This window comes from Onychomys torridus, chromosome 15, assembly GCF_903995425.1.
Source record: "Onychomys torridus chromosome 15, mOncTor1.1, whole genome shotgun sequence".
NCBI lineage: Eukaryota > Metazoa > Chordata > Mammalia > Rodentia > Cricetidae > Onychomys > Onychomys torridus.
Genome location: NC_050457.1, coordinates 18,386,041 through 18,413,986, shown reverse-complemented (window position 1 = coordinate 18,413,986; position 27,946 = coordinate 18,386,041). Strand labels below are relative to the sequence as shown.

Sequence of the window (27,946 nt, the reverse complement as noted above, 5' to 3'; positions counted from 1 at the left end):
TAAACCCAACCACATGACCTCCTCGTCATTGCCTGTCTATACAGACCTCCAGGTCTCTATGGTTGGTATTGAGATTAAAGGTGTGTGTCTCCAAGCTGGCTATGTCCTTGAACACACAGACTCTGACTGCCAGTGTGATAGGATTAAGGGCATGCATGTGCCACCACCGCCCAGCTTCTGCTATGGCTTGCTATTAGCTCTGACCCCCAGGCAACTTTACTTATTAACATACAAATAAAATCACATTTCAGCACAAAGGAAATATCACCATAAGCTACAGTAATAAAAACAGCTTGGTACTGGCATAAAAACCAACATGTGGACCAATGGAACCGAACTGAAGATTAATCCACACACCTATGAACATACAATTTTTGACAAAGAAGCCAAAACTGTACGATGGGAAAAAGAAAGCATCTTCAACAAATGGTGCTGGCATAACTGGATGTCAACATGTAGAAGGCTGCAAATAAATCCCTATCTGTCACCGTGCACAAAACAAGTCCAAGTGGATCAAAGACCTCAACATAAATCCAGGTGCTCTGAACCTGATAGAAGAGAAAGTAGGAAGTAGTCTTGAATGCATTGGCACTGGAAATCACTTCCTAAATATAACACCAGTAGCACAGACACTAAGAGAAATAATTAATAAATGGGACCTCTTGAAACTGAGAAGCTTTTGTACGGCAAAGGACATGGTCAACAAGACAAAACAACAGCCTACAGAATGGGAAAAGGTCTTCACCAAACCCACATCTGACAGAGGACTGATATCCAGAATACATAAAGAACTTAAGAAACTAGACATCAAAATAACCAACATTCCAATTAAAAAATGGGCTACAGAGCTAAACAGAGAATTCTCAACAGAAGAAGCTCAAATGGCTGAAAGACATTCAAGGAATTACTCAACATCCATAGTCATCAGGGACATGCAAATCAAATGACTCTGAGATACCATCTTACACCCGTTAGAATGGCTATGATCAAAAACACTAAAGACAGCTTATGCTGGAGAGGATGTGGAGCAAGGGGAACTCTCCTACACTGCTGGTGGGAATGCGAACTTGTACAGCCACTTTGGAAATCAATATGGCACTTCCTTAGAAAACTGGGAATCTATCTTCCTCAAGACTCAGCTATACCACTCTTGGGCATATACTCAAGGAATGCTCAATCATACCACAAGGACATGCTCAACTATGTTCATAGCAGCATTATTTGTAATAGCCAGAACCTGGAAACAACCTAGATGCCCTTCAACTGAAGAATGGATAAAGAAAATGTGGTACATATACACAATGGAGTACTACACAGCAGAGAAAAACAATGACATCATGAGGTTTGCAGGCAAATGGATGGATCTAGAAAAAAATCATCCTGAGTGAGATAACCCAGACTCAGAAAGACAAACATGGTATGTACTCACTCATAGGTAGATACTAGATGTAAAGCAAAGGATAACCAGACTGCAACTCACAACTCCAAGAAGGCTACCTAGTAAAGAGGAACCTAAGAAAGACACAGGGATCACCCAATGACAAAAAAATGGATGAGATCTACATGAGCAAACTGTGGGTGGGTGGGTGGGGTAATGAAGGGCAAGGGTCGGGAGAAAGAGCTTAGGGGAACAGTAGGTTCCAGCTGGATCAGGAATAGAGTGTGAGAACAAGGAAAGAGATACCATGATAAATGAAGACCCAGGGGAATAGGAAGAAGCAGAGTGCTAGAGAGGTCCCCAGAAATCCACAAAGATACCATTACATTAGACTACTGGCAATGGTCGAGAGAGTGCCTGAGCTGACCTGCTCTGGTGATCGGATGGCCGAACACCCTGGCTGTCATGATAGAACCCTCATCCAGTGACTGATGGAAGTGGATGCAGACATCCACAGCTGGGTCCCAGGTGGAGCTCTAGGAGTCCAAGTGGTGAGAGAGAGAGAGGAGGGATTCCATGAGCAAGAGATATTGAGACCATGATTGGAAAAAGCACAGGGACAAATAGCCAAACTAGTAGAAACACATGAACTGTGAACCAATGGCTGTGGAGCCCCCATGTAACTGGTTCAGGCCCTCTGGATAAATGAGACAGTTGATTAGATTGAACTATTTAGGAGGCCCCCAGGCAGTGGGACCGGGAACTATCCTTAGTGCATGAGCTGGCTTTTTGGAACCTGGGGCCTATGCTGAGACATTTTGCTCAGCCTTGGTGTAGGGAGGAAGAGACTGGACCTGCCAGACTGAGCTGAGTCCCCAGGGGACCTTGCCTTGGAGGAGGTAGGAATGGGGAGTGGATGGGGGGAAGGCTGGGGGTGGGAGGAGGGAGGACAGGGAAATCCGTGGCTGATATGTGAAATTAAATTAATTAGAAAAAAATAAATAAAGTAAAAACAAGGATCTGCTAATGTGTTAGTTAATAACATAACAACACCCGGTATAAAATAATACTCCAATTATGCCCAACACCAAAGCTTGTCACTGACATCACACAAGTAAAGTACAACTGAATTAGAGAAGTGGATTGCCTTATTAATGAGTATATCAGATTGACATCAAACAAAATATCAGCACCTCTTTTAATTGTGAAGCTTCATCCTGCCTTTAAGAAGTTATAGGGCTGGAGAGATGGTGAAGTAAATTAAGAGCACTTGAGGCCTTCCAAAGGTCAGAGCTCGACCAATACACCCATCTTAGGTGCTCACAGCTCCAAGCAGGTCAGATGCCTCTGGCCTCAGTGGTACCTATCTGCAGTCATGTGTATATACCCATAATTAAAAACAGTAAATATTTTTTAAAAAAACTGCTGAGTCATAGAAACTCATGATCCTTAAAAACCTTTATTATGGAGACAGAATTCCAGGCAAAACTAGTACATAAAATAAAAACATTTTCCTCTTTTTTGTGCCATATAGATTTAGTCAGAATTTGTTGGTAAACATAAATTTCATTCTTTCTCCTAGACTATATATGAGCATACTGAAAATACTTTACTTTTTTCCTAAGGGAACAATTATGAGTAGGGGAAAGAACAGCTATGTATCTAATAATTAGTATCAGCATAGGAAATATGAACATTAAAAATAAGATTAGTAAAAGAAATGTCAGAGTTCATCAGTTATCAAACAGCAACAATGATTGATCACTGTGACAATCAGCTTTGTCAACTAGCCACAATCCAAAATCCCAAGAGAGGGTCATGAGGAGCCATCTGCATTAGGTTGGCTGAGGCACGTCTGTGGGGGATGGTCTGTGGGTATAGAGACCCAGCACACTGTGGGCAACACCATTCTCCAGGCTGGGGGTCCTGGAATATAGCAGAGTAGAGAAACTGAACTAAGGCCAAGTGAGCATGCGTATATTTATTCCTCTGCTGCTACCTGTGGATGTGACATTACTAGCTGCTTCAAGTTCCTGCATCTTGACTTCTCCATAATAATGAACTAAAATCCAGAACCGTGAGCAAAATTAAACCCTTTCTCCATGAAGTTGCTTTGTAAGGACTAAAGTTATGTTTTAAGTTTAAATCTCTGTGCTTAAGAGATCTATAAAACAAAACTGCCTTTAACCTGTAAGTCCGCTTGCCCAGGCACAGATAACTTCCTGGAATGCTGGGGGCTGTTCATGTAAGATAACGAGCCACATGTTTTCACTTCTATAACCAAGGCTGGTTGCCCAACTGCACAGGATGTGCTGGATCACACAGGGCTGGAGGTATGTAGGCAGGAAGTATGTCAGGATGCACGCTTGTCCCATTGGATGAAGGCAGGAAGTACATAGCCTTGTGTGTTTTGCCTTTATAAGCACCTGACTAACCTAAAACAGAGCCATTCTCTGGGTATCCTGGGTATGGACTTGGCCAATATTAATAAAGCTTGATTCAAATGTGGCTCAAAAATTGTAGTAGTGGTCTTACTCTCTCCTGGGGGATGTGTATGTGTGTGATATGAAACTAGGGTAGTTGTGAAGGTTTGGGTTTGTTTTCGAGACAGGGTTTCTCGGTGTAGCTTTGCGCCTTTCCTGGAACTCACTCTGTAGCCCAGGGTGGCCTCGAACTCACAGAGCTCCGCCTGGCTCTGATGCTGTGTGATTGTCTACAATCTAGAATCATTTGGAAACATTAACTCATTCCTCTTTGCTCTTCACTACAGATGTAATGTGACTAGCTGCTTCAAGTTTACACAGAGAATCTGGTTTATGTTGTCTTTGGGATTTTTAACTACAGAAAAAGATTTGCTTGTAAAAGCTGTTGAGTTAAACAAATATGTAAATTTTAAAGGTACCTTGACTTCAAAATTTGGATATAAGGATATGTTGCTTTGGAAAAGAGTCTCTGCTTTTGTTTCCACAGAAAGCCAGAGGCTATGGATTTGTTCCAGATTAAGATACATCAGGTTTGACCAGACAAGACCACCTGAAAGGTCTCCGATGACACCATGGCCCAGATGATCCGACATCCAGAATGGTTTCAAGGCAACTGGCTCAGAGGTTTACCCTCACGGACTACTCCATAATCCTAAAATTTTCTTTTTGTCCCCATAAGATACAGCGCCTCCCTCCAGCAGGAAGTAGTAAGAGAACTACGCCCAATTTCCCAAAATTATCAAGCTGGCTTTGGAGATGGAATTGGCTCACTCCTTCTCTAAACACAGACATACTGCTTAAAAAAAAAAAAGGTTAAGAGATTCTTGTGTCCCAAATCAGAAGAGCCCTCTGACGTGGGACAGAGAAAATGTGGTCTCTTTCTAAAAAAAAAAAAAAAAAAAAAGGACATATGATATAGATATAGTAGGATGAAAGGGTAGATTAATGAACTTACTTCTAAAGAACAACAACTTGTTTAAAATGTCTTACATTGGTATAGATTTTAGTCTATTGATACAAACTTGGAGTTAATTTTGTTATTCTGTATATATATTTCTACTCTTGTTTGAGGTATTATGTTTCTGCAACTCATTTAGATTGTAATGGATAATTAAGAAATACAGATCAATTAGTCTTCTGTGATAGTCAAACTTATAGTCATGTTAAGTTTTCTAGGTACACATAGATATATTTCAGATAGACAAGTAATCTTCAAACACTTCAAAGGTCTACAGAATATGGCATTTAAAATATTTTTAAAATTTAGACTTTCTGGACAGTGAGACATATCTGCTCCTGGCAGCACCAGATTTACTTCAGAGAGGAGGATGGGCATTAAAGATACTTCATATAGAGTTTATCTTCACCTTGGCAACAATAGCCATTTGGGCAAGAAACTGTTCTTCCCTGGACTGCTTGATCAGCTGGACATGCAGGACCTATAGAAAGGTGACCACTGAACTTTGCTTGACAAAATGGTCCTTCAGGTTCCTGCTTCGCAGAGGAAACTGCCAGACATTCTACAGGACACTGAAAAAAGTGACCAAGAGACTCTAGCCCTGTGGGCTGAAGACAAATGCCCCAACTTTACAAAGGAACATTAGGTGACTATCCAGGCTGCCAGCTGTCTCTGTCTACCCTTCAAGACTCCTGAAAGTTGCTTGTATCCTTCTCCTGGTTCTCAGGTAATATTATATCCTTCTGAGGTCTTTGATGTGGTTGAAGACAAGATAGTTCTAATTTCCTCAATTAGAATAAAAGATAAGTTAGATATAAAACCTTAGACTCACAAATATAAGATAGATAGGATATCTTCTTTAATATTATAACTGTAATTCTTGCTTGATAATTGTTTTGTTATCTGAAATTTTACTATATAAAAGTTGAAACCTTGCTTTAAAAAAAAAAAGAAAAGGGGAAGTGCTATGGGATGTTCTGTATGTCAAATGTGTTGCTCTGATTGGTTAAAATAAATAAAGTGCTGATTGGCCAGTAGCCAGGCAGGAAGGATAGGGTAGGCGGGACAAGGAGGAGAAGTGTGGGAAGGGGAAGACTGTATGGAGAAGCTGCCAGCCGCCAGCTGCCATGACAAGGAAGATGTAAGGCACCGGTAAGCCACAAGCCATGTGGCAATTTATAGATTAATAGAAATGGGTTAATTTAAGATAGAAGAAGCAGATAACAAGAAGCCTGCCATGGCCATACAGTTTGTAAACAATGTAAGTTTCTGTGTGCTTACTTGGTTGGGTCTGAGTGTCTATGGGCCTGGAGGGTGAGAGAGATTTGTCCTGACTGTGGGCCAGGCAGGAAAACTAACTACATCAAGTTCCTGCCACCTTGATGGGATGGAACCTGGAATGGTAAGCCAAATAACCTCTCTGTCCCTTAAGTTGATTGCTTTTATTCAGTATTTTACCACAGCAACAAGAAACAAAACTAAGGTAAAAACCAGTACTGAGAAGTAGGGCAGCTGCTGTGATAAACATGACCATGTGGCTTTTAGGCAAATGGAACTGTTTTGTGGGAAGAATGTAGGAGTATTTGGTACACTGGTTTAGAAAATCTATTCAATGATGAAAGCAGAGGCTAATGGGCATTCTAGTGGAAGTGTGGAAGAGCAGAATGCTGAGAAAATGGAATATAATGTGGAGGAGGGCCAGCATAGAAGGTTACAGAGAGAAGGACTCTCAGGAAGTGGGCTAGGGGCCATTCCTGTGACATTGTGGCTTCCTCCTGCTCTTGTCTGAGGACCTGAGTGAGGTTAAATGTAAAGATAATGGCATGTCACAGAGAAGCCTCTTGTGCGGCACTGGGAGGGAAGAGGGTCTGGAAGGCTCCATCTTGAGAAGATGCAAAGTCACTAGAGGAAGACAGCCTAAGGCATCCCGTTCCTGGAAAGGAACTGCACAGGAAAGTGTGTCTTCAGCACACAGAAGCTGACACAACTAAGGTCCAGAGGGGAAAGGCTGTCAACAGCACTTGGCTCCTGTCCATGTAGTATCTGTTCCGAAGTCACAAAAGATGTAAGCGTGTGTGGGTCACTGAGAGCAGCTGAGGCTGGGCATTGTGGGTGTGGAGGCGGTGCCTGTGAGAAGAGACCCTGAGAGGGAAATCCATAAAGTAAAGCTTAAGCTGCAGTGGAACCCCAGGCCAAGCCAGGAGCACGGGGCATCCTTCAAGGAGCGCGGCAGGTATGGAGTGGACCCTCAGGTGTGTGCTAAGGCGGCAGGGCTGGAAGAGTGTGGCGCTGCCAAGCCGCTGGGGTTCAGCCGGGTTCATCACAAGCCCCAGATGCAGGACAAAGAGCTGCAGGATTTGGCCTTTTCTCTGCTGGAGTTTCATTTGTTTACTTCTTGTTACACCCTACTTCTTCAATGTTGAAATAGGAATGTCTACTCTGTACTATTTTATGTTGAAAGTATACAACTTTTTGTTTTTTGATTTTATAGGAACTCACAGTTATAAGACTCTTTAAAATATCAGAAAATTTAAAGGTAATAAGTAATAATAATTATAATAATAATAAAGATAATATTTTATTTTAAAATAAAAAGATAATAACTTTTAAAGATGGCCCACATTTTACACTAGGAGACAACGTAAGACTTTGGGAACAGGCCTTACGGGTAGAGAAGTTCACAGCCTACAGTGTTGAGTGTCTGTGTGCCAGGTAGACAGGAGCAAAGCTGTGAGGGCTGCTTTAGTGGTCAGGCCGGTTCACTGCAGATGAAGGGATAGGATCCTGCAGCTGCCTTCCCTCCAGTGACAGAGAGACTGCAGAGAACTGTGACACATAAGCTTTGTCCGGTAAGTTGCTTTTCCAAGGTGTTTTTAATCACAGCAACAGAAAGTGGAGCTAAGACACAGCACTGTGCATGTGTCTAACTGTTAAAACAGAAATAAGATGACTTTTACTTATTCTTTGATTCATTTATAAACTCAACTAACCACTGTTTCTCAGAGCATGTGTACCAGGAAGCATGACAGTACAACCCAATTCAGGTGGCTTCATGAGAGGTCTGCTTCTATTACCTTCTGGCCCCCCTTTTCTCAAATTAATTTAGGTTTGAATCTAAAATAATTCCAGACCTTTTACACAAGGGCCAAATTAATTTGAGACACTGGCTTAAATCAAATTTCCAACAGTTGGCTGTTAATGTATCAAAAAAAAAAAAAAAGTATGTACAAAGAACAAATAGATATTTCTGGTCAAAACTGGTACTATGTATACCAGCTATTATGGCTCAAATATTTAATAAGTAAGTAGAATACACATACAGAAAAAACTTGAGTCATAACTTAGACCCAAGTAAAATTCTTTAAATATTTAAAAGCATGCTGGTTCCCAGGGTACAGTGGTTAGTAATGTCAATACCTGGGGGCAAGCCTCCAGGCACCCTAGTGAGGGCTGTCTACATTAATGCTAGTATGACATCAGGAGACTATCTTGGGCTGGACCATCCCTAAGCAGGGGAGACAAACACACATGCATCCACTGCATCCTGTTACTGATTATGGATACAATGCAACCAGCTCTCTCTCAAGTCACTGTGGCTTCCCTGCTCTGATGGACTGTGACATGGAATTCAGAGCTAAAATGAAACTCTCCAAGAGTATTTCATCATCCAATAGGAGAAGAAACCAAGACACGGGACAAATGAATAAAAATCTATCTCTTCAAATAGCTGCAGTGTTAAGTATTCCAAGTTTTAGTTTTCTGCATATTAAGTTGAAGACAATTTAAATATAGCTCAAGAAATCTTTACTTACTAATATCTGCTGAAGATCAGTATATGCAGCCTCTAACCGGCGCTGGCAATCTGGGATCATCATCCGGGACTCTTGCAGGATTTCTGCCTGTAATAACATTTGTGAGAAATGTCTAGACGAGAACTAATTTTATACCTTGGCATATAACTAATGATTTAGAGAAAATAAAAAGTAGAACCATGTTAGGTGACTCAATGCTCTAATTCAAGGTGAGTTTATCAGATTGTATTATCTGCAAAGCACAAGTTCTAAGCAGAACTTACACAAAGTTTTGGGCTTTTCTCCCTTTTGGTAATCACCTTCTCATGGTAAGTGAAAATTAACTGGCAAAGCTTTTCATTCAGCACTTATTTAAAAGGCTATTTAAAGTAAATGATTCCCCTGCTGTCACAAAGCACCTTTATCTAAAATGGGATCAGCTGGTTATATAAATATCCCCTGCATCTTTGGGTAATAAAGGAAAACAGTGTTCAGATAGTATCACAGGGAGATAATTACTGCATGAGAGAAGTTATTGAGTTATTGATCACATCGTGTGCACACTGCAGGAGGGACTCACTGAAAGACAGAGGTAAGAAAAATGAAAAGCAAAGACCAGCAGGTTCATATTCTGATGCTTATCATGCATAAAAAGTTATTACCTACCCTTGGGCTTCATTTTAGGAGAGAGATTATTCTCCCCAAGCAGTTTGAGCCAAATTACCAATGTGCCACCCTATGAATCTGAACTTCTTGCCTATTCTTCATGAAGACACTGAAGAATTAACCACAGGGACACTTATTCTGAGGGATGTTTTGGGAATGTAAAATCTACCATTCAAAGCTATATTATACCACATCAAAACACAAAGGAAAACTAGGAAACTCGGTCAGTAGTGAGTCAAGATGTTGGACTTAAGCCATTTTCTTCAGTTTGCACAAAAGCTTTGTTTCCATAAATTATTCTCAGAGACAGATATTGTGATAATATTTTTTCTCAAAAATTGTTTGGTCAAAAGCCTTCAGAGAAATAGGTACAAAATTAACCAAAATTACCTAGCTGAAATAAAACAGAATGCACACAATTTAATGGCAGTGATAATTATAATGGAGACGTAAGTAGGTCCCAGAATCTTCATGCTTTCTTTGACAATCTGTCATAGCTCATACTGTACTAAATCATCATAACACACAGTTACTTTCTATCCACATCCCATTTCTTGGGTGGAAATATACGGCTGAACTTAGAATGCTTTGACTAATAAGACACAGATTAAAATTTCAAGTATAGGATCATGACTTTACTTTCAGGTAAACAGATATTTAATCAATGCCATTGAATTATTTTTGTATATCTGGTTTGAATCTATGTGAAAACAGGAACATCTCAGATTTCTCCTGTGGAATTCCTGCAGAACAGCTTACAGGAATAAAATAATGAATTAAAAGAATTAGGTCAAACTCATGACAAGTTAAAATATATATTTACAATTTTTCCCCAAGCCTTAATGTTACTGAAATGAACTTTAAGCATCACTATCCAACATAATTTCTATTCTTTATTATCTCCTCTGTATTAGTACAAATCAAGATCTTCCGTGAGTCTAGCAAGATGAACTCCTGACTTCCAACAGGGCCAAAGTCTACTCCCCTGCATTCTATCCTGACTATTCACTATGTTTCCTCTACATTCAGCCCCATAACCACACATTCCACATCTGCAGATTGAACCTACAGTAGACTGAAATTAAAAAACAAAAAACCCCTGCATTGAACACTTGTAATATTTGTCATTATTCCTTAAAAATAATACACCATAGCAACTATTTATATCATTTTGGTATCATTGATAATCTAGAGATGAATTAAAATACACAGCAATATGTGTATAGGTTATACACGCCACCACTTTCTAAAAGGAACTGGGCCAAGAACACTGAGGGCTGACTGTATGCATACATGTCAGGACGGGGGACACAGACTGCAAAGAGAAGGCTCAGTTTTGCAGTCCAACACAGGAGTACAGACATGAAGACATGACAGCTGACACTGCTTCAAGTGACGCCCCAGAATGCCAAAGGAGCACCCAGAAACCTGGATCCCACAGGCCACACCTGCACCAAATACACAAGCTGAGTGCTTCCCTTTAGAGCAATGAATCAGGACTGATGGGTAATTTTTTATTCTCTGAGAATTTCCTACTATCATATTCAGCTGTTCCTCAACTCCTCCCTGGCTCTTCCCAAATCACTACCCAGCCAAGTTCTTGTTCTTTTTACAAAACAAACAAAAAGGCCACAAAAAAACCATGAAGTTCAATTTATGTTGGCCAACTATTCCTGGACCGGGGTTGGTATACCTGCTGTCAGCGACTTTCCCTCTCCAGCAGCTCCCATTCAGGGACAGTTTCTCCACTGGGAGTGGGACTTAGTGCCACTTTCTGGGATTCCATCTGGCAGCAACTAACAACAGCATGAGTCATGATCAGACAAAGAAGACATCCCTAAATATTCAACTGAACTAATGAGTGTTGTTCATTCAGTGTTTTTCTTTAGAAGATCCAAACAACGGTTTATTCTAATGCTTATTGCATTATGTCTGAGAAAAAAAATCAGGGTCTTGGCATAGTCAGTGCACTCATAAGGAATCTTAGGGGAACACCATAGCGTGCCATCCCCAGTCATGTGAAATTGACTTTAAAACAAGTTATAACTTTTCTGAGTATTTTGGTAAAATGGAAGTAAGGGAAGAATAGGCAAGGCTTGGTTTATAACAATCTAAAGATTGTAGAACTTAAAAGTTGATTAATTTCTTTTATGATCAAACATAAAAAGTGAAAAGTAAACATTCTAATTGATAGGAATTTCTCTTCCTTTTCTTTCTTTCTTTCTTTCTTTCTTTCTTTCTTTCTTTTGTCACAGGAAGAATTCTATGAAACGATGCAGCCAATGTTAAGCTGTTGGGCAACTGATTAGGCTAAGGTTTCTAGCTCCTTTGGTGAGCCAGATCTTGTAACCAGGGATGGACTAGACCTATAAGTTGTACCAGCCCACAGAATAATGTCAGCTGTCTCGGGAGCCAATGATATTCATATCAACTTGTCAGATGGAGCTCTAGAAATTACTGCAACATTAGTTAAGTCTTCTCTTTTATATAGTGGAAGAATGTTAACATGTGCACACAGTGAATTAGGAATCCATTTGACTGTGTTTCCCTGGTTATTGCTGAATTCATTGAGGGGAAGGGGGGCTGTGTAAACTCTGACACACCAACTGTCAAGAATGTAAATGGTGTAAGTATACCATTTTAAAGCATGGAGATAGACTAACTGTACCCAACCATATGGCATCTAAGAAATTCACTTCAGATGTAAAAAAAAAAAAAAAAAAAACAAAAACCAGAAAATACAAGCATGGAAAAAGATATGGAACATAAAACAACAACAGCAGAAGTGACTACATTAATATTATAGAGTAGAATGCTACAGAACAAGAAATGCTGTTAGGGACAAAAGGACTGTCACATTATCAGAACATTCTGAGCATATCATGGTAACGTATGATCCTGTGTATGAACTGAACAGAAAAACAAATGAACATATACAGATGGGGATCTCCATTAAACAATTTATAGAAATAGTAGACAAAAATGAGCAAAGACAGGAAAGGCCTAGACACAAGCACAGTAAGCTATGCTGCTTAAACAAACAGGAGAGGAAGGAGGGGAAACTGTGGTTGGGATGTAAAATAAACAACAACAAACCCTACTGCAGCTTAGCAAGGAAATACAACCTTCACGTAAGAGAGTGCAAATGCATTAAGCCCTGTGAACACTGCAGCAGTAAAGACAAACAGAAACTAAAAACCATGCAATCACAGGCAGTACAGCTCTATGATGCAATATAGTCAGTAACTGAAGAGAGACTCTTCTCTGATAAATTAATCTAGTCAGCTGGGCAGTGCGAGAACACACCTTTACGCTAGCATTTGGGAGGCGGGGCCGTGGGAGGAGGCGGGGCCGTGGGAGGAGGCGGGGCCGTGGGAGGAGGCGGGGCCGTGGGAGGAGGCGGGGCCGTGGGAGGAGGCGGGGCCGTGGGAGGAGGCGGGGCCGTGGGAGGAGGCGGGGCCGTGGGAGGAGGCGGGGCCGTGGGAGGAGGCGGGGCCGTGGGAGGAGGCGGGGCCGTGGGAGGCAGGCAGTCCTACAGTAGTGCTGAGAGGAGGTTCATGGCGCTGAGCTCACATCAGCAAAGTGAAGTGCTCTCAAATCTGTGTTCTTCCTCACACAGAGAAAAAGAGGCAGCAGAGGCAGCAGGCCAGTCTGGTCTAATTAGGGCATTTCAGGACAGCCAAGGCTACACAGAAAGACCCTGTGAAAAGAAACAAAAATCAAGCAAACAACCCCACCCCCCAAATCAAAACAGCAACAAAAAACAAACAGAAAAAGGCAGCAAGTAAACTCAAAACAATCAAAAGAAATGAAGTGATTATAAAATTACAAATCGATAACATTACAAGTAAGAAAAATACAGAGAAATGTCAACAGAACAAAAGGTAAGTATAACGAAAAAGTTGACGCACTTTTGGCGAGACCAAGTGAGTAGGCACAAGTCACCAAAGCAACACCAAACAGCTCCTGTAGGCACTGAAGAATGAAGAGGTCCCAGAAACACTCTAACACTAGCAACTTGAAAGCAATGGAGCCCACTCCTCAAAACTGACGTAAACTACCCGAACCCCACCAGTTCCATCGTCTCCTGCAAATTTCATGACTTCATCCTAATTTAAGGTGAGTTCTATTCCACTGTGTGCATACAGCACACTTCCATTATCCATTCACTGTAGATGGACGTCTGGTCTGCATCAACTTCTGAACTATCATGAGAAATACGTATTTCATTTTGGTGGTCTGCACATCAATTCGGGAGCTATTTCTAAATTTAAAGATGTAATTATACTTAGTATATTATCTAACAAAATTAACACTTAGAACTGAAGACCTGTAGAGCTTCTCGGCCAAGAGCAACAATGGAATGCTCGTGTTCAAACACAGTGCTGTGTGATCTGCGGCAGTGAGTTCACTAAGTTTCTGCTGTCTGTCTATCTTTGCTGTGCTTGCCGGAAAGGGCTTCAATAGTCCATAGGCTGGCCTCCAGCTTGCAGTGATTCCCCCTGTCTCAGCCTCCCTACCCCACAGAGAACAGTCCCATCTCTGACTATGGGGTACAGTTCCTGAGTGCCAGCCTCACCTGCTTCTTAATGGCGTAGTTTTCTCCATCCTCAGCCTTCATTTTTTCTATCTTTTCTTCTTGCTGCTTTGCTTCTTTCTCATACATCACTTTTTCTTTGACCAACCTGTAAACAAACCAAAAATGTTTTAGAGATTAGCTTTTTTCTTTGAAGGATAACGAAGAAACTATGTAAATATAAGACACAGTTAAAATACAAACATGGATAGGCAAGATGGGGCAGCTACTTCTAGTCATAGAGGTGGGATTCTTGTGCTCCAAGTCCTCTACTAGGGTCAAGCTGAGCGTGAACGCCAGGAGCACACACTCTGACATTAAGAAGGAAACCCACTCTTGCCTCTGCAATCTAAAAGTACAAGTTAACACTTCTGTGCTGCTTTTTTATTGATGTTTTCTAAAACTCTGTACATACACTTAGTTTACTGGGGAAAAAACCCACCAAATTTCAATGAAAGATTAAATCATTTTCAACAAAAGCCCTGCTTACTACTTACAGGGAACTTAATTTTGTCAGCCTTCCCTTATGCAGGGAACTAGAATTGGTAATTTAAAGGTAGTTCTCTCACAGACAATTAGTAGACACAAACCAGCACCAACAATGTTCAAGCAAGAAAAGGTACAGATGGGGGATTCTGGTAATAGGGAAGCATGCAAAACAAAAACTCAATTAACCATAAATAGCTCAGTCTCCCTTAATTCTAGTTAATCTAAGTTTAATATAAAAGTATTGTGCTGCCTAGTTTTTATGTCAACTTGGCACAAGCTAGAGTCATCTGAGAGAAGAGTGTCAATTGAGAAACTGTGGTGGGCAACCCTGTAGGACATTCTTAGTGACTAATGTGAGTGGGGCCACTCCAGGGCTGGTGTTCCTGGATGCTATATAGTAAAGCAGGCTGAGCAAGCCCATGGGAGTAAGTCAGTAAGAAGTGTTCCTCCATGGCCTCTGCATCAGTTCCTGCCTCCAGGTCCCACCCTGACTTCCCTTCTGATGGACTGTAATCAACTAAGACATGTGAGATAAAATAAGCCCTTCTTCAAGTTGTTTTTGGTCATGGCTTTTGATTGTTGAAATCACAGAAGTAGAAACCTTAAGACAGTAGTTCAATAACACATTAACATTCTTACATAGAGAGCATGCACAGTTGTGGAGGTATGAATGAGAGCGTCCCCCATAGGCTCGCATATTTGAAGGCTTGGTCCTGGTTAGAACTGTTTGGGAAGGATTAGGAGGTGTGGTCTTGGAGGAGGTGTGTCACCAGGTGTGGGTCTCTCTGTCTGCCTCCCCACCCCCACCCCCACATACACTGCCTCCTATTTGTGGAAAAGATGTAAGCTCTAAGCTACTGCTCCAAGGTCACACCTGCCTGCCTGCTGCCATACTCCTCACCATGATGACAATGGACTAGCCCTCTGGAACTGTAAACAAGTCTCCAATTAAATGCTTTTTTCTCTAAGTTGCCTTGGTCATGGTGTCTCCTCACAGCAACAGAAAAATAACTAAAGCACACAACAAAGAAAAAAGTTTTCTGACTTCATCACATTAAAAACAGCCTCCATCTGACTTGCTTAATTCTAACCCAACATGTAAAGGGAGGGAGACACTATGTAAAACATGGTAATGGAGATTTTAAAGTGTATTTCCAAACATAATTTGATTTGTATAGTTTAACTAGATTGAATTTAAACTTTCAAAAGTCTTTGTTGGTTTTTGTTTTGTTTTTTGAGACACGTCTCTCTTTTATGTATCTCTGGCTGTCCTTAAACAGCTCTGTAGCCAGGCTGACCTCAAAATCAGAGATCTGCCTGCCTTTCCCACCCAAGTGCTGGGATCAAAGGCGTTCGTGCGCCACCATGCCCCACCAAACCCACAAGTCTTTAAAGCCTGGCAAGGCAGCACCAATACCCTCTGCACTCTTGCTACAGTGCAGGAGTCGTTCCTGTGCAGTTAGGTTACCACATGCTAAAACTAACACGAATTCTACTTCGGAACTCAAACACCCTAGTCAGCTTCTCCCCTGGGCCATTCTGTGTCATTTCTAGATGGAAATACAAAACAAACAAACAAACAAGCCACTAACAGTAGATAGTTATGTGAGCCTGTAATACTGTCAATGAAAAAGCAAAATACAAGACTGACTGACCACATACTTTAAGTTGGGAAAACATAAACAACAACAAAAGGATGCTCAAGAAACCAACAGCAAAGGAGTAAGAAATTCCAGTCTAGTTCACAGAAGAAAGGCCTGCTGACTTGGGGAGGAAGGGTAAAAATACATAAACAGGTTTTAATTTTATGCCTTTCAACAAAGTACAAGTTTTTTTGTCATATAAAAATCACTTTCATTTTAAAAATGCAGCACAATATTTAATAATTTTCAAACTTGCTAGTTTCCCCACTGGTTACAGTCATGAATTTTCTGGACACAGAATTTACCTAATATTGTAATTCTCTGAATGCTGCTTCCCTTTTCCAAACATTACTTAAAATAATTTCAAAGTAATGCTATTGCAGCTTAAAGGCAAAATTAACTGAAAATATTTTCTATTACTCTTACAAACCTTCTCCAAACAGCAAGGCAACTTCAAAAAATCTGTTGGTTCTAACTAGCTAGAAAAGCTTACTATTAGGAAGAGCTGTGAGAAGTATAACGGACTGATAACCCTTAGTGGATTAATCAAATAACAAACCACCTGTAATATGACGTGTAGCCCACAACAGAACATTTACACATGCAGTCCAGCACTGCCAGTATGGTCCAGACAAACTCATTTGTGCTAGTGGTCATATAAACTGAAGAGCAGAAGTTCCAAGGATGAAAAACGTGTTGTAAAAGGTCTTGGAAGTCTTGCTAAATATGGTTCAAGTACAAACTCAAAGGAGATGTAAGGAATGTCAACGTGGCTCTTTCAGAACAGCTGCCCCTCACACAAGTTTGGGAAGTGCTCTGTAGAAACCCACGTTTTTGCTACAAAACTCACACGTGCAAATTTCATACATTTAAACACACTGCTAATAATATAATTTTTTGGGGAAATCAAGAACTTCTGACCTTGCACCTAAAAACTCTGATTTTTAATTTTTTTAAATTTATTATCCCAATTTTATAGTTTTAAGACTTATAAACATGATTTTCAATGTATTTATGGCCATTTAATATCTAATATCCCAAACCAAGTGTGGAAGTGGCAGGCCAGAACAACTAGCACTGTTGATAAGGGGAGGGGCTGGGGAGATGCTCAGAGGAGAAGAGCATTTTATGCTCTTACAGAGGACCCAGGTTCAATTCCAGCACCCATGGCAGCTAACGACTGCTTGACACTACAATTCCAGAGGATCTGACACCCTCTTCTACTCCACAAGTATCTCTCTCTCTCTCTCTCTCTCTCTCTCTCTCTCTCTCTCTCACACACACACACACACACACACACACACACACACACACGGTTTAACTTACATACATGCTGACAAAAAGTCACACACAGAAAATAAATCTTTGGGCGGTGGTGGCCCACGCCTTTAATCCCAGCACTCAGGAGGCAGAAGCAGTGGGATCTCTGTGAGTTCGAGGCCAGCCTTGGCTACAGAGTGAGATCCAGGACAGCCAAGGATGTTACACAGAGAAACCCTGTCTCTAAAAGCCAAAAATAAATAAATTTAATGTAAAAATCTTTTAAAAATACTGGCAAAGGGCCTACATAGGCATTTCTTTAGGATGACATACAAATATGCAGTAAGTACGTGAGAAAATACTCAAACCCATCCATGAGGAATGAAACAACACTGCACAATCAGATATCTACAATCATTCAGCTCACAAATGTCGAGTACTGGGAAAGAAATGGAGAGAAGCTGAAAGCATTAATGCTGATAGAAATGAAAACTGATAGTGTTGTTTTGAAGTTGGCTATTTCTCAAAATATTAAACAAATCAAAATTACAATTTGTCCCAATGCTACTCCTAAATATATACCCTAGAGAAACTGAAACAGAAGTCCACATGAAGTTTATGTATATAAATGTTGATAACAGCTTATGTGCAACAGCCAAAACATGACAATTCAAAACTCCACTTCCTGGACAAACAGAATGTGGTATATCCATTCACTGGAATATTACTCAGCAATAAAAAGGAGTAAATACTCTAGGGAAGAATCCACCACAATTATTCTTCTAAATGGACATAATAACAAACTGATTCCTAATGACATCATTATACCTAAATATTAGTGCATCTCTCAACCCTCACGAAGAAACATCCCTAACGTGGTACATCTTTAGCATATTAAGTTTTTTGTTTTTGATAACTAACAGAGAAACCTACAGCAGCTCAAGCTGCAGAGAAGAAGAGAACACAGAATGTGTAGTACTAAATGGGACACCCATATTAAACCTTCCAAGGCTTGGGGACCACTGCAGAGGAAAAGAAAGTTAGAGACAAAGAGAGGGTGGATGACAACAAGGAAACAATGTCCTTGGGACACAGCAGGCAGCCACATGTGTGAATCCACGTTGCACGTGTGACAGTACGCACAAGTCCTATACAGTCTCCAGCCCAACAAAACCCCAGCATGCAGGGGGTGGGAGAAGGGGAAGTTCCAGTACAGCTGAGGAGTTACTGCCAACTCAGAGCTGTTGTAGGAGAGTTGGTTCTCTTCAAGGCAGGTAGATCATGCTCTAGCATATGGGCAGCACAAACTGAATCTGATGGATTTAAAAAGGACACGGAGTTGGGTTGGTAGAGACGGGAGGTGGTTCTGGGAGGAATGAGAGACAGGTGGAAATGATAAAAATACATTGTATAAAACTCTCAAAGGAACTAAAAAGGGAGGGCACTAATTCATGCTACAACAAGATGAACCTTGAAAACATGCTGTGAAAGCAGCCAGACATAAGAGGCTACAAACTGTATCGATCTATTCATAGGACACCCAGAGAACAGGCAAGTATAAGAATGCAGAGAAACAAGGAAATCCGTGGCAGCCTAGGGCTGGTTTGTTTCTGACATGCTGAAACCGTTCTAAATAGGATACCATCTGAGTGACAGGAGTACACTTCTGAATACACTGGACACTTTGTGACTATGTGAACCGCATCATAATAACTTTACCACCCCAAAAGAGAAATCTGTGACCCCAGGATGAGCTTCAGGAAGAGGTCCAAGTCCTGATCAATCAAGCCCAACAGTGGACAAAAGAACAGTAAGCACAGAAAAGGGCCTTTTATTTGTGACTTAGGACTGATGCTATTGCTCTTGTTGACTCTTCCAGAGGTGGAAGGTGAGCCCTACTGCTGAAGATACCATGCACTTCAGACACAGGCCAAAGGCTCCTTGAGCTGCATTGGACATGAATGTCTCCTTGAGGACTAGCTTTCATGATTCCAGAAGGCGCCGTGCAATACCAACAGTCATCCCAGCTATGAACAACGGCCAGCACAGTCCAATCACCCCACAGTTGCATAGTGGTACACATACCCTAGCAGTAACCACCTTTCTCTTTAACTAGATCTAAGACCCTATCAACAAGCAGAAGTCATGTATGGTGCTGGGGACTCTACCTAACTACTCAGTGCTAGTGTGGTCATGGAACTTGGAGGAGAACCTATAATCACTAAACCACCATGATCCTTAGCTGTACTCTAAATATTTGTCTTTATACTCAGATAGGTGTAGTTCTCACTCCTCATCAAGGAAACTTCTCTTTGCCACAGACAAAAACCATTACAGAAAATCACAATCAATATGCAAGCAAATTTGTAGAGCCCAGCCCCAATGGATAAGTCTATAACACAATTTTGACAACTCAGGCTCAGGGAACATTGAGGGAGATGGGGCAGAAAGAATGTAAGAGGCAGAGGATCAGGGAGTTTGCTGTGAGACTGTCTCCTAAGAAAGTCAGAAGTTATAACCATAAAGTCTCACCAACATGACTGCTTAAACCTGAGCTGAACAAGAACCGTAACAACAGACATGCCAAAGTAGACGCTGGACGGCCAACAAGGCCTCAACCCTATACAAAAAACTGCAGGCAACTAAGGAAGGCTGAGACTGGGAAAAGTCTTCCTTGGGGAAGAGCAACTAATTGGCTACCCAACACCAAATGGTCAGCCTGAAAACATACACACCTAGTGACGTCATATAGACTGAGCAGACTGTGTTTATGTATTTATATTTATATATATAAAACAATTAATGAAAAAAGGAGCCATAAATTTGAAAATTAATAAGAAGGGGTACATGGGAGGATTTGGAGGGAGGAAAGAGAAGAAAATTATGTAATTAATCTCAAAATATAATAATCTTAAAACTTCATTAATAATTTTTAATATTAAAATGAAATCTTCATTCATTGAGATTATAATTTCAAAATAAAAGTTCCATGAAATCACTATAAATAATCATCTTAAAGGTCCCTTTAGATAGTTAAAAAAAATTGCTAGAATAGAGATAATGAGTTGCCACTCTGTTTGAGTGAAACCTAAAGATGATTTTATTTGACTGGCAATGCTGTAAAGAAAGAATAAAAAGACACAGGAGGAGGAGGAGGAGGCTAAGGGGAAGGGAGAGAGAAGTTCATCACACATTAAAAAGCTGGGATACTACTTGGTGTACAGCCCTTGCTTAGCAAGGATGAGGCACTGGGTTTGAAGGCTGGCACTTGAGAAAGAAGCTGGGAGAGTTAACTCTGGATTTACACTTTGTCTCTGCTGCCTCACTAGGGAACAGGGGAGCTGTATTCTCACTATTGGCTGGAGCTAAGTGCAAACTGTGTTTTCAGATGGGTTATAAACTGCCCCACTTCACACACACTTCTATTTTTTAAACACACAGGCTGTGGTGGGTTGAATGAGAATACCCCCTACAGGCTCCTATGTTTGAACACTTGGTCCCCATTGGTGGAACTGTTTGAGAAGGATTAGGAGGTGTGGCCTTGTTGAAGGAGGTGTGTCTCAGGGGAGGGCTTTGAAGTTTCAAAAGTCCACACCCTTCCCTGTTGGCTCTCTCTGCCTCCTACTTGCAGATAAGGATGTAAGATCTCAGCTCCTGCTCCAGCTGCATGTACGTCGCCATGCTCCCTGCTATGATGGTCAGGGAAGCTAACTCTCTGAAATGGTGAAGTCTCATTAAACTCTTCTTTCTCTAAGTTGCCATGGTCATGGTTTCTGCACAGCAATGGAAAAGCGACTAACACATAGGTCTTGCGCTTGTCTTCTGTGAGCTTTGAACTTTTGTGCTGTGTCATCTTATATTCCATCAATGCCACAGAATTGCTGTGTTTATTATCTATTATGTAACTACTATTCATGTGTACTCAGAACCCACTGCATTTGCAACAGATATTTTTGGTTGCTAAACTCCTGTAAAAAAGGTAACTGGAACTACACAGTAGTCCGATCTTCCATCTCCCTGACAGATATGCAACAGAAACAATTTAAAGGAGACTACTTTGGATCATGGTCTGAGTCCATGTTCACCTGATTCTTCTGTTTCTGGGCCTATGGTAAGGCAAAGCATGATAGGGAGGGAAGAGTGAAGTAGAACTGTTTACCTCATGGTGGCCAGGAAGTAGAGGCTGAATGGGGCCAAGAACAAGGTCCATTTTTCCAGCGCATGTCCCAGTGATCCACTTCCCCAACAAGCCTGACTTCTTGAAAGTGCCATCATATTACAAATCTATCAAGGGATTAATCTGTTGAATTTCAAGTCAGCAATCTTAGGAAGGCAACAAAGCCCCAAATGCATAAATCTGTGGGGCGACTCAGATGCAGACCATAGTAAGCTAGATAGGCTACCAGAGTGAAGCATATTCTACAACATCCTGTAATTCAAAGATATTACTAGGGCTAGCAACCAATGGCCGGGACCAAACCACATCAAGAACTATGAACGGGTTAGATTTATGTTATAGGTGCTCACTGTAATCTGAATGTTTAAGAATGAGCCTGAGAAATGTGAATACATTTACCTTTAATATTTTCCATTTAAAGAAGTAAACAGAGCAATTCTGGAACAGAACAAAAGTGACAAACAGTAATGGAGAAATGAGAACACAGTAGTGACTCCTCAGGGAAGTAACAATAATTAGGGACATCTACCTACTTGCCACATGTGACATGCAAATGCTTAGGAAACAAGTTATTGGATAGAAAAATTACTGCCCCGGAAAAGGGAAAAATCACCCAGCTCTTGAAAACGAGTAATGCTAGCATGCACAAAGTAAACACAATAGCAACAGTTCCATTCTACAGTGTCAATCAATGAAGAGATGACAAGTTACATGATGCTGAAAATACAGCTGTTAGTGGCTGCAAAGCATCACACAGGACAAACATAACAGCTTATGAGGCATCAAAACTCGGGACTGAGGTCATTATCACATCATAGTACAATGAACATCCCCACCCATACACTACACGCCGTGTTCTGTTTTCGATCTGAACTGCCCCCTAAAAGTCTGGTATGGCTGCCAGCTCAGGGGGTTGGGGGAAGGGACTGGATCATGAGGTTTTCACCTATCCATGGAGTCACAATCTAATGCCACCTTAGGGAAATGATGGAAACTAGGAAGTTGGACCTGGTACAGGAAGTACTAAGGTAGGTCACTTTAAAGGTAAGACTCGGTCTCTCTCTGTCTCTATGTTTCTTGGCTGCCATGAAGTGACAAGGTTTTTTTTTTTTTCACCATAATGTTCTGTCCCAGCACAGGCCCAGGAACCTTGAGTCCAGATACATCCTTGTTCCCTAGGTTGTGATCAGATCTTTATCTGACAACAGTGATGAGAAACTAAAATACACACGTACGCGCACGCACGCACACGCGCACACACACACACACACACACACACACACACATTCACACTCACACACACACACACACTCAAGCACACAAACGTGGCCATTGTGGCTGCGTAGCAATGTGGTTCAGAAGCTTCTGTAACTAACTCATTTGTGGGAAGCATTTGGAAGTTTGGGGAAACTGGCTTGGAAAAGCTTCAAGGGCTATAACTAGTCGAGCTTACTGAGTACCATGAGCTTGCAGACCAGAATCCCAAAGGTACATGAATAGTGAAGGCCAGACTTAAGAGATTTCAGTTGGGAACTCTATCAGGAGCCGTGACAGAGTACGTGGGCTGTAAAAAATGGGATTCCTATGAGACTACAGCTGACCTTGCTCAAATGTCAGCCACAACCCAGGAAGGAGTGTTTGCTGGGAAGGCTGTCTCTCCAAATAATCTGACTTGCCTGAGCAAACAATTCCAGAAGAGCCTACAGATCCCCATAGCTGCACCAATTCCTCATTCCCAAGACCCGCATCTGTCCCTATAAAGCAGGGCTTCTCAGCCTTCCCAATGCTTCGACCCCTTTATTGCAGTTCCTCATGTTGTGGTGGTCCTCGTCCAGAGATTATTTTAGTTGCTACTTCATAACTGTATTTTTGCTACTGCTATGAATTGTAAAATGTAAATATATGTTTTCCGATGGTCTTAGGGTCACAACCCACAGATTGAGAGCCACAGCTATAAAGGGTCCCTGCCAGCTTTCCCCCATGTAGAACCTCTGTTCCCGACCTTCACTGTCTGAAACAAACAGACTCATCTGTTGAGGCCAGCCTCTGGTCTCTTTCTGCCTTTGTCTCTTTACTTTGCACTCCAAAATCTAACCAACAGGACCAGAGCCATTCATGGCTTACTATGGCAAACAATCTGTTCCCATTTGTGTATGACTTCAGACCCTGTGGGAGGTGAGGATGAACAAAAGGGTGATGTCCAATTATCTGATGAAAAAAATGCAATGCAGGGCAGCAGTCGGGCTGAGTCTGGACGACATGCCGCTGTTAGTCAGGGTTATACTGACAACTGAGACCAAAAGCAGAACACAAAGGGACTCACTGAAAACTGCAGTCTGACCAGAAAAGGTGAGGAAGCTGAAGAAAAGAGCCCTACAAGAAAGACAGGACTCTGCAACAGGAAATCCTGCGCATTTCAGAAGGGGCTGGCTCCTGTGCACCCCAAGCTCCAGGGTAAAGGAGTAGACTTATCTGGAAGAGAGTAAAGGGGCAGGGTCACCGAGAGAAGTGACAGGAGACCCAGGCATTATTCAGACGCTGCTGGTCTGAGAGTCCTGGAGAACGACACAGACTTACAGGGTTTCAGAGGCTCCTTCTTTGCTTCCTGACTGTTACAGTGAGGCAGCTGTCCACCAAAACCCTTCCACCATGTTATCCTGTCACCACAGGCTCAGAACTAACGGAGACAGCTGACCATGACTTGAAACCATGAGCTACAAGAAATCCTTCCTTCTTAGGTAATTACCTCAAGCATTTGGTCAGAACAAAAGTTAACACAGGCACGCGATATTTTCTTCTTAAAAATACTGAAAAGATGTAGAGTGCCCAAGGTAAAATTAAATTAGTTCTTTCTAGTCAATCAACAGTTATTTTCGTTCCTTACTAAAGTGATAAACCAATTGTTACTCATTATTAGTAAAACAAAACAAACCCAAATGCTAAATCAATCTATTCCTATTATAGTCCACCATTTAGTAAGTTCCTTTAAAGACAATATATCAGATTTCACAGTTTAAACAGTAATAACCATAAAAGGATTGTAAAAAGAAAAAGAAAAGAACACACACACACACACACACACACACAGAGAGAGAGAGAGAGAGAGAGAGAGAGAGAGAGAGAGAGATTTGAGGGATCCAGGGGTGATGGGGGAGCAGAAAGTGCTGAGGAGATGGCTCAGTTGGCAAAGTGCTGCCATGAAAGCTGAGGACTAATGAGTTTGATCTCCAGCTTTCATTTTAAAAGTGTGGTGACAGACAGATGCTTAGAGCCTCGATGGCTAGCCATCCTAGCCTATCTCCAAGCTTTAGGTTCCAGTGGGAGACCCTATCAACATACAACACTCACAGCTCCTGAGAAATGAAACCCAAGGTTGACTTTTGGTTTCCATGAGCATGTGCACCTGTGAGCATGCTCACAAAAATATAAAAGCGGAGGAAATTCAGCAATCTTAACTGAACAGGCTTCATAAGCACCAAATAAGCTCAAGTAAAAACAAATCAGCATGGCCATCAAGAATTTACAAACTAGCCGGGCGGTGGTGGTATACGCCTATAATCCCAGCACTCGGAGGCAGAGGCAGGTGGATTTCTTTGAATTTGAGTATAGCCTGCTCTAAATAGTGAGTTCCAGGATAGCCAGAGCTACACAGAGAAACCTTGTCTTAAAAAACAAAAACAAAATTGGGGGCCATGAGATAGCTCAGAGGTCAAGAGTACTTCCTACTCTTCCAGAGGACCTGAGTTCAGTTCCCAGCACCCATACTGGCTGGTAATTCAAGAGTTGGGGGACCCAACACCCTCTTCCGGCTTCCTCAGAACTGCTCCATATGCAGACATACATAAATAAAAATAAATCTTAAAGAACTGAGAAAATGAGTAACAAGGTAGAAGACACTGCTATGTTTGATAAAGTCATGAGTTTTCCTTCTGTTACACAATTACCAACTCCAGAATCCTCTGCAAGAAGACTCCAGCTAACCTAGGTTTGCAAGGAAGATTCCTTGAGCAGTAAAGGCGCTCTAAATGGATACCTCCTCATTCTTCAGTCCCTCTCCCCATCTTCTAAACCGAACTTAAATGCTCTTATCATTAGGGCCAGTCACCACCAATCCTCTCCGAGCCTACACTGACACTGGAACCTATGGATCTTCATGGCCTAATTACTCCCATTGTCAGAGTGTCTATATTTTGTCTATTTTTGCTCTTGAAAGCAAATGCCCTCAAGGACTAGTGTTGAGCCTTATACCCGCATCTAGCAGGGTATGCACCTCACGGGTGTTTACCGAATGTATTCAGAATCATTCTGAGGGAAGCAGAGCATTACCCATCATGCCCTTCTTCAAAGAAAAGAAATAACTAACATAAGGCCATGTGGCCAGGAAATGTGAAGTCAGGATATCATTATGAGTGTAAGCACTGTATATCAACCAAATTATCACGTTTAGAGTAAAGAAAGTAATTTTAAAATCTTGAATGTCTTTTCCCTATTCCAAAAGTAAAGTAGTTCCATGTTTTAAGATTGAAATAGCACAAAAGAGGACAATGGTAAAGACAACTTGTCCTACTTTTGACAGCAGCTACTCAGCTTTCAAAAATGGAAGCAATACATTGTTCTTGTACAGCTAAATGAAAGAAAATGAATGCTTAATTTAAAGGCATTTGATACCTTATTTCTCTCACTACCCATTAACTAATAATCAATTAAACTGGAGATGGTTCAAGTTCTATTAACTGCTGAAGTAGAATATATGCTCTAATTAATTTTAATAAATAAGTTAGACAAGACATATTCTGTAAACTGATAAAATGCATGCAAAATCCAAAATCAATATAACTGTTTCAAAACTACAAACCTCAGTAACTCAAAAACACTAATATAAAACAATATTTCACTAATTCTCTAAATTGTCCCTTAAAATTTTGAGATGTCAGTGAGATTAAGAACTCAGAGATTAAGAGCACTTCCTGCTCTTTTAGGGGCCTGAGTTCCATTCATAGCACCCATACGAGGCAGCTCATAATCATAATGACCTGTAACTTCTGTGTCAGGGGGTCCAATAACCTCTGCAATCCACAGACAATACACCCAAGTCTGTCTCTCTCTCTCTACAGAGGCACAAGCGTGCACGTGCATACACACACACACACACACACACACACACACACACACACACACCATTTTTTTCTTTATGTCAGCTAGTAAATCTGATCTGAAAATTCAAGAGTTGAATTTTTTTTTAATTTTTAAATCACAGTCTGGTGATTCCCAGACTGTGAAGTTCTCCAAGTCTTTGCAGCCCAATCTTAAACATACCAATTCACAAAATGTGTGTACTATTTTAAATCCACTACCCATTTACTACTTACTCAAAGTAAAACATTTACAAGCCACTGATCTGTATTAGCCAATGAACCCTTTAAAGGCTTCACTGTCCTAACTGGAACCACACTCAGGACGCATGAACAGCATGTGTCAGCATATTAAAGTACAAAGTCTACTCACAAACTAGAATAATATATACATCATGTACTTATAGGGTTTTATAAACACCACAACGTCATGCTAATAACTGTAATAACTACATAGCTCCTTGTCTACTCCAGATGAGAAATCTGGCAGGGTCTTTCAAGGCCCTGTAAACTGGCCTGGAACTCACTATGTAGACCAGTCTGGCCTTAAACTCACAAAAATCTGTCTGCAATGAACACACATCTATGACAAATATCCCTTACTGTCATCTATCTAAAGGACTCAGTATCTAAAGTACAGAGAGTTGAACAAAGATATAGAAATAAAACTATAGCAAGTGATTCAAACCTGTATGTATACAGATAAACTCTTTCAACTGAACATACAAATATAATCAAATTGCTATTATTCAACAGTTCTTTTATAGAGAAATAGCTCTTCCACAATAGATAGGATGAAGAGAGTTCCTAAGAGCAGGTAAACCTGGGAAACACTACCTACTCCAGCCTCCCAGCATCCACACAGAAAGCGAAGGAGCACACATGAAATGCTGTCTTCCTTAGCCCTGCTCAAAAGAATTTGAGCACAGAATTCTTTCTAAACATCTTAGGAAGATCTAGTGAGACAGATTCTACTGGATAGCATATTGGGATCTTAAATGAAGATGGGTAATAATAAAATTTTTGATGTAGGAACTGACAAATTTTTATTTCCAAATTTCTATACCATATTAAATAAAAATGCTTCATTCAAAGTTTTCAATGTATAGAAGTAAACTATCACAAGTCATTTAAAGAATACATTTCTTAAATGTTAATCTGGCAGCAAAACAGAAACAGCCTAATTATACAGTACTAGCAAGTTTCTATATGAAATCACAATGAACATGCTGTCTAACAATCTCATCCTTAAAACTTCCATTTTCTAATATAAAATTCACATTTTAGTAGAAAGTAACCAGCTACTCTATCTTGTGCTACCAACAAAACATTTAATTAAAAAATGATATAGCAACAAGTAAAGCTTTATAAAAATCTAACCCTGTTTTTCCTA

The 27,946-nt window shown here is 40.9% G+C and overlaps 1 protein-coding gene across 1 annotated transcript in view; it reads right to left on the bottom strand.

The window, feature by feature from the left end:
- Positions 1–27,946, bottom strand: part of Tbca (tubulin folding cofactor A) — a 63,512-nt gene that overhangs the window by 4,702 nt on the left and 30,864 nt on the right. Inside the window, exons 2-3 of the mRNA XM_036206700.1 lie at positions 13,856–13,961; positions 8,632–8,718 (exon numbers count right to left, since the gene is read on the bottom strand). Coding sequence (XP_036062593.1) covers positions 8,632–8,718; positions 13,856–13,961 — 193 coding nt within the window. The remainder of the gene's footprint in view (positions 1–8,631; positions 8,719–13,855; positions 13,962–27,946) is intronic.